Raw genomic sequence first — 8272 nt, 5'->3', positions numbered from 1 at the left:
AACAGATTGTGACTTCACACCTCACACCAACATTGTCATCGTCATTCACACAGAGAACATGAAATTATGCTTTTAAGAGATTGTGTGTTTTATTGTTTGTGAAGCACTTTGTCATCTATTTTTCATCATAGCTTCAGAACAAGAATGGATCAGTATTTGTTCAACAGTAGAAGTGTAGATTTACCAGCTCCTCTTTTCCTCAGTCTCAACAAAGTGATGTTTGTTACCAAGACGAGACCGTGCAACATCCTGCCTGAGGAACTTAGATAAGCATCTGTCAATGACATCTATCACAGACTCGTGGTGTGGCATCCAGTGTTTTGGGGGTAACTCATTACAAAAGTAACATATTACATGTAATATATTACTTTTAGCAGTAACTCAGTAATATCCCTTATTACAGCGATGCTCAAAGTCCGGACTCTGGTCTGCATCCGGACCCAGACACCGTCCTAACCGGACCGAGCCCTATAACCTACAAATTATTGAGAATTGTTACATTTCACAGAGGTTTTCTATTTTAACCTGCACATGCTTTTCTAGCCTTTACGGTACTGGTTTATCTGCCAGGAAGCTCACAGACCAATGCATGAGCTGTAAATCATCACACGTGATGCTACTCAGCCAATCAAATATCCAATTCGATTCTGCCTGTTACTTCCATGGATGTATTAAAAGAACTGGATAGGGGACGAGCCACGCCCACCCATGCATTTGGACGGAGGCTGCTCACTGGTGCATGAAGCCATCATGGGGGCTTTTTCTTCCTGGTTTTACTTCCTGACCATGTGGCCCAAGGCGAAGTGCGCATGTGTGCCATGACGTGTTCCATGACGTCTCCCACCCATGGATTGTATTAAAATAAGAAAATACCCCCGTATACGGCTCTTAGTGGCTTCTGAAGAAAAAATGCCCCATAAAAAATTATTTGATAAATAAAAGAGTTGTTTTATACTTTGAGTGACACCAGGAAAAAATTCCCCTGGGTTTAACAGCTGCTGGGGTCCCCATGCAAGTGGATGGGAATTTTCCTTTCTGGGCTGCATGGCCTCATGTGACTTGCAATACAGAGCTTCACCACCATGTTCAAATGGCTTGACAGCCTAGCGCTATTCCTGGGGGCTTGGGGTTACTTCTCAGTGCTGCAGGTGAGAGAGTGTCAGTGACACACGGACAGAGTAGAGGAGAGACAACTATACATCAAAGTATATTGAGATGTTTGCAGTTCTTCTCTAATAATGATTAGAGGAGATTTGTAATGGCTTTATTAAATATACTTTCATAAGACACTTCCTGCTTCTATTATTCTAAATGTCTGCTCACCGGTCTTATCATCATTTTGGCTACAGACACTGTCTGATCATGCAGATGAGAAATGCTGTTATTGGTATAAACACCATTTCTACAACAGCAGGCTATTGTTTATTAAAGATAGTGTTCATCTAACATGTGGGTGTATTTGAATCAACGTGCTGTGCCCGTTCCCCTCCCTACCACACACACACACACACACACACACACACACACACACACACACACACATACGTCACACACACACACTCTCTCTCTCACACACACACACACACACACACACACACACACACACACACCACACACACACACAACACAAACACACACACACACACGCACACACACACACTTTCTCTCTCTCTCACACACACACACAAACACACACACTCTCTCTCACTCACATACACCACAAACACACACACACATAACACATACACACACACACAGACTCACAAGGTGGGAAAATATAGCCCTCGCTGTCATGGCTGGTAGGTAAACATAGCCTATCTAAGTGATGAGTCTTTCCTGTTGAACCAGCCTATGTGGTGATCAGGTCACCACAAAACACACAAAAAAAGTCACACTTGTAGAAGTGCAGAGGAGCTGAGGGGAAACTGTTATATACCTGGTGTATCTGCACAGAGACGCATGATACTGAATGATGCAAGAAAACAAGTCTTCATTTGGACATAGATCACAAAACATGACTTAGGCTACTTTGTAGTTTAGTGTGAAGAAAACAGCAGCAAAGTGAAAACAGGTCCTGATATCAAGTAGCTGATGATTGAGACAGAAGATGACATCGATGAAGATCCAGTGGAAACAGAGGAGAGTCAAAGCGAGAGGGAAGAGAGGGAAGAGGTGGGGGAGATGATAGTGACCATCTATGAAAGTGCAGACAACTATGGGCGTCGTGACCTCAGATCAAACACGGAGAAAACACCAGGTCAGCAGCGAGGTGAGTACACACACACACACACACACACACACACACACACACACACACACAGACACATACACACACACAGACACATACACACACACACACACACATAGAGGCCGAAACCGTGCGTGCCCCGGGGCCTGAGCACCTACGGGGAAATGGGAGAGAGAGAGAGAGAATTGATATGTCTACTGCATGTGCCTGTGACTGGGTCCTGTCAAGATGTCAGTGCAGTTACCAAACGCATTGGAAGCATCTGATGCTGGTGTTTTGAAGTCCACCTGTTGTTTTAAACCAGTGGTTCTCAAATGGGGGTCCGGTCCGTGGCACTTTGCCAGGGGGTGCGCCAAAGGTTTTCAGGAAAATAAAAAAATTTTTTTTTTTTTTTTCAAAAGCTTCATAGTTCAACGAAAATATTGTATGTAAAATGGTTCATGGATTACATTCTAATCTAACAAACCTATCAATTTAAAAGTCAAGCACGTTACCGTGGAAACAATTAAGCTTAGCCCAAAATCACCAATCAGAATGAGGGGGTCCCCGGTATATTTACCATCTTGTAAGTGGTCCTTGGCTGAAAAACATTTGAGAACCTTCGTTTTAAACTGCTGAACACGCACTATAGAGGCACTATAGAGACACTATAGAGACACTATAGAGACACTATAGAGGCACTAGACACGCTCTCAGCTCTCTCAGCCGTACATCCATGATCCCCTCTCTCTCTGTGCAGACACTTTTTACATCCCCGTGTCTCGTCTGTCTCTCTGCTCCACAAACAAATCTCACTGCAGTTTAATAGAAAGCATGTCAAATATAACAATACACTATAGCAAAACAAAGTGAGAATGCTCTTAAACACATCGTTACCCAAATATATTTCCCTGCATGTCATGATGAGCTTAGATCTTAGATTGCTTAATTTTCCCTCCACTCTGCATGACAGACAGACAGGAGGATGATTACAGCCTCGACTGACAGGGGCTCAAAACTACTAACAACTTTTTATTCTTCAGTCATTGTGCCTGCCTACATATTTGACCTTTTCCGCAAAATACTGATGCTTCTGTGCTGTTGGTAGCCTATAGCTATTTGATCTGATGCCTGCCAGTGTGCTATATAAAAAATAAAAATAAAAATAAAAATTATATATATATATATATATATATATATATAGGTATATATATATATATATATATATATATATATATATATATATATATATATATATATATATATATATATACTGTATATATATATATACTGTATATATATGTATATATATATATATAATACTGATGCTTCTGTGCTGTTGGTAGTTGCCAGTGCGCTATAGGAGCAGAAATTGACGTGCGTCAATTGAGACGCATAAATTAATGTTTTCTCTGTGTTTGGGGCTGGAAAAAAGCATTGAGCAACACTGCTGCTGATTGTGGTTAAATGTTTGATCTTTGATCTCATGTCTCTGTGGCTGCATCATGCCCTATAAATATGGTGTGGAAATGAGTGTGTGTGTGTGTGTGTGTGTGTGTGTGTGTGTGTGTGTGTGTGTGTGTGTGTGTGTGTGTGTGTGTGTGTGTGTGTGTGTGTGTGTGTGTGTGTGTGTGTGTGTGTGTGTGTGTGTGTGTGTGTGTGTGTGTACGCCTTGAGTCTCTATCCCTGAAGCCTAAGGATCAAGTCAAAAATCTTGGCGTTATTATTGATTCCGATCTCAACTTTAACTCCCACATTAAAGGAACACTCCGCCCATTTTCAACCAGCTTTGTATCATTAGAACATCAGTAGTATATCAGAAAACTGTAAACGGTTTTGAAGTCTGTCATTTAATTTGAGTTATTGAGTGTTAAAGTGTGGACCAGTGACATCACTGGTCCACACTAACTCAAATTAATAACTCATTAACTCAAATCAACTCTCAATAACTGTCAAACTATTCATCATTCATCTAGTTTGGCTGTATATATTTGCTGTCAATTCAATTGTCTCTTCTTGTTTGGCATTTTCTTGCCTATATTTATTTTCTTGCTTATATATATATATATATATATATATATATATATATATATATATATATATATATATATATACTGTATATATGTATATATATATATATATATATATATATATATATATATATATATATATATATATATATATATATATATATATATGTTCAGGGGTGAGGGGTCTAATTTAATCTAATCATCACAAACCACAAAATCACAAATCATGCAATGAACAGCAAAGTTCAGTAGCTGTGTAATAGTCCCTCTGGTGCTCGTATAAAACCCTGTCTTGTTCTTACAGGTGATGTTATCCAGCCAGTGAGGAAGCACCGCTGGAAGATTGGAGTGTGTGTGCTGTGTGTCTGCCTGGCTGTCATTGTGGGCTTCTTAATAGATTGTAAGAACACATCCTTTGAGGACAAAAGCAAACTGCAGACCCTCAACAAGACCTGTGCTGAAAACAGAAAGACTTCGTTTGAGCTCAGTTGAGTCTGTCTGTCTGTCTGTCTGTCTGTCTGTCTCTCTGTGCATTTACATGAACATACATGTACTGTACATTATATGCATTGTGCTTTTATTTGCTGGTCTTAAGATCCTCTCCTCTTGCAGACCGTTTCTGCAAAGCTGGATGTAGATCATTCAACAGCCATTTGTATTACATTTCTACTGATGTAAAGAGCTGGGAGGACAGCAGACAGGAGTGTCTACAGGGAGGAGCACACCTGGTCATCATCAACAGCCAAGAAGAACAGGTAAAGGCAAAAGTGGCAAAACAACCCCCCCAAGTTGCTGTTCATTTAATTGGGTTAAAACTGTGTCACATTCCAAACTGTTTGAGTGCTTCACAAGTGTGTGTTGATGTCATTTGTGTTTTAAATAATTCAACAGGAATTCCTCAATTCCTTTAACAAGCTCACCTGGATTGGTTTGAGTGACAGGGATGAGGAGGGAATCTGGAAGTGGGTGGATGGTTCACTGAACAGCACAAGGTAAGACATCCATTCTTCAGTCTCATTTACCAGCAGTGGTGGAAATGGGGGGAACGCCTGGAGGGAACAGAGTTACCATCAGAGTAAACCTTGAGAGGAAACGATGAGAACGAGAGGGGGAACGACACTCCTCCCAGATTCCCCTTAGAACATGATTGCAATGCAGTGGAGAGCAAAGCAGTGGAGAGCAGAGCAGTGGAGAACAGAGCAGTGGAGAACAGAGCAGTGGAGAGCAGAGCAGTGGAGAACAGAGCAGTGGAGAGGGGGCAGCATGAAAGGAGCAGAGAATAGGCATCTTATTTCCAGATTTGTGTGTCTGTTTGATCACATCAGGGTCCCCACTGAGAGGATTAGAGAGGCGTGGCAGGAGGAGCTTGGTGTTGACCTGTCTGAAATGATATGGGACAGGAGTCTGTCTTTGGTGCAACTCTGCAAGGTTAACAGCAGACACCAGCTGATCCAATTTAAAGTCACTCATCGTCTTCATTATTCCAAGGCTAGACTCCACAAGATCTATCCTTCCGTCTCACCGCTATGTGACAGGTGTCAGGTGTTAGAGGGTACATTATCCCATGCTTTTTGGTTTTGTCCTTTACTTTCCGGATTCTGGGCCAAGATATTTGACTGGTATTCTAAGGCCTACAAAGTAGCCCTTCAGCCAGAGGCAGAACTCGCCATCTTCGGCTGCTCAGAATCCTCGCTGTTCCTCCCTATGGCTGTGCAGCAGTCCCTGACACAGGGGACGACTGTCGCCAAGAGACTTATTCTTAAGGAGTGGAAGTCCCCCTCTTCACCTTCCTTTCAGCTGTGGCTGATGGACATGATCTCGGTTATACATAGGAGAGACTCCGGTTTCTGAGGATCAATTCACTTAAGAAATTCTCTGAGGTCTGGGATTCGTTTCTGGCCTATTTGGACGAGGTTAAAGGTGACTGATGACTCGCCTGGCTGACTCTTTATGGAGCCCTTGCACAGGATCCCACGCACATTTCTTGCAAACACATCGACACTTTACGTGGCTGCTATCACTATGCATGCTGAAAAGTTGATATATGTATGTTTTTGTTTTTGTCTTTGTTTGAGCCTGTTGTTCTGTTCTGTTTTGTTCTGAAAATTGTAAATAATAAATATAAATAATAATAAAATATATATATATATAAAAAAAAAAGAGAGAAAGGAGCAGAGAATAGTAGGAGAACATGTATTTGGAAGCTGAATAAGCAGCATCAATGTGTCATCAAGTCTGTCATGAATAAAATCAAGGGGGAATAATCAGTAGATCTCAGCAATGGTAATAAGTAAAATCAATGAGATGAAATAGTCAAGCATTCAGCTCTGGATTTCAACAGAAATAATACCCTATGCCTCTTGTGGCATGCAGGGGGGCTGCAGGACCACGTCTGGGGCCCCCACCCTGCCTAAGGTTCCCACAGTAAAATCTGTCCATTTCCACCACTGAACAGGTTGGCCTGAAAATGCATTGTGCATCTTATGTTCCATCAAGTACAGTTGACTATACATCTTCTTTTTTCAACAGGTTCTGGAAGAGAGGCGAGCCCAGTGGAGATAACAGTCTGTATGACTGTGCTTACACTGATGGTACAGAACTAAACAGCTGGATGGATAGCAAGTGTGACTCAAGGCGGTACTGGGTCTGTGAAAAAGTGATAGACTTCTAGTTCTAACATGATGTATAATCAAATGAAAACAGATTGTGACTTCACACCTCACACCAAGATTGTCGTCATTCACACAGAGAACATGAAATGATCATTTTAAGGAGATGATGGCCCCTATTCTCCCACAGGCCTTCGGCGCAAAAACTGGCCTTACACGCAAAAAAACATGCCTTGCGCCTGCCTCAGGAAGATATCAACATGGCTTTAGGCCTCCAAATGCGCTTTAGGCGAACTGGGCGTGGCTTAGTCCCAGAATGGGCGAGAATGGGCGTTTCGGCCTTAAATACCGGCCTAATGATATCTTCCCACCAGGCGTAAATTTAGCGCTTTGCGCTTATGAAAACCAGGCCTATTCAGTGCGCTGGTTGCGCGGAGCGCTCCTCTGCCCTTTCCTCTGTCCCTTCTCTCTGTGTCACTCCCTCTCTCTTACTCATCGGTCTGACAGGCACAATACGGACTGCTTGAAAAAAAGTTTGCCGGTTCTCTCTCTCTCTCAGAAAAAATAAGTTGTTCTACCGTACATAGTGTGACGATTCAGGTATTCGTCCAGGAACCGGGAGACTTATAGTTGGTACAGGCTTTTATTCATGACTCACACTCATAGCTTCACATCTCTTAGCCACACTCGGCTACCTCCTAGCTTCACATACGTCCACTCATCTTCCCCACATATTCAGACTGACCTCATGCCCAGACAGGAAGTTCCCCTTACACCCTGTTACCCCCCAGGAACAACCCCACACAACAGTTCCTAGCTAAACACCGAAACACCACATCAAAACCCCGGGTCGCTACATTATCTCCTCCCGACATAGCCAGCTCCCACGCTGGCACCCACAACCCACACATATACCCCTGTACGAAAACACACCAACCCACACTTCACCATCTTTTTTCCCATCACCACATCAAATTCTATTCCCCAACAACATTTCAATTCCCCAACAATTAGTCCCTTCTTTTTTCAACACACCACTTAATTTCCGTTCCACCACCACCATCCTTTCCTTACTGCACATTACCCACATTTTCAATTAACATTCCCATCCAAATAGCCATTTTCTTTTTACACACATTTAAATTCAACTCAACAATAACCCCAACATTTACCATTATTTCTTTTCTCTTTTTACCTTCATTTCGACCACCACCATTTCCATCCCCCCTTTCAAAGCTTCTGTCCCACCTGAAGCACTCTAGTCCCTCTCAACCCCCAGTGGGGTTAGTCCTCTGTAGGGTGACTCTCTGTGTCCCACAGTCATCACACACTCTGCAGTAGCTCTGCACGTCCTACTTGTGTTTGCCCCAGTAGAACAGTGCACGAACATCGCAGAGCATCTTCTC

General features: G+C 42.5%; 1 protein-coding gene across 1 annotated transcript; it reads left to right on the top strand.

Annotated features, from left to right (window-relative positions):
• Positions 1-2091: 2091 nt before the first annotated feature.
• LOC310791175 (CD209 antigen-like protein C) lies at positions 2092-6986 on the top strand (the record flags this gene model as incomplete). The annotated part of the gene is made up of 5 exons (XM_083652866.1): positions 2092-2269; positions 4562-4744; positions 4870-5012; positions 5149-5249; positions 6787-6986. The coding sequence occupies 5 exons, from the start codon at positions 2092-2094 to the stop codon at positions 6926-6928; spliced, it is 747 nt and encodes a 248-aa protein (XP_083508992.1). The 3' UTR covers positions 6929-6986.
• Between the last annotated feature and the right edge of the window lie 1286 nt (positions 6987-8272).

Source organism: Poromitra crassiceps (genome assembly GCF_964638095.1).
Source record: "Poromitra crassiceps genome assembly, chromosome: 16".
Taxonomy (NCBI): domain Eukaryota; kingdom Metazoa; phylum Chordata; class Actinopteri; order Beryciformes; family Melamphaidae; genus Poromitra; species Poromitra crassiceps.
This window is presented reverse-complemented; position numbering and strand designations above follow the sequence as displayed.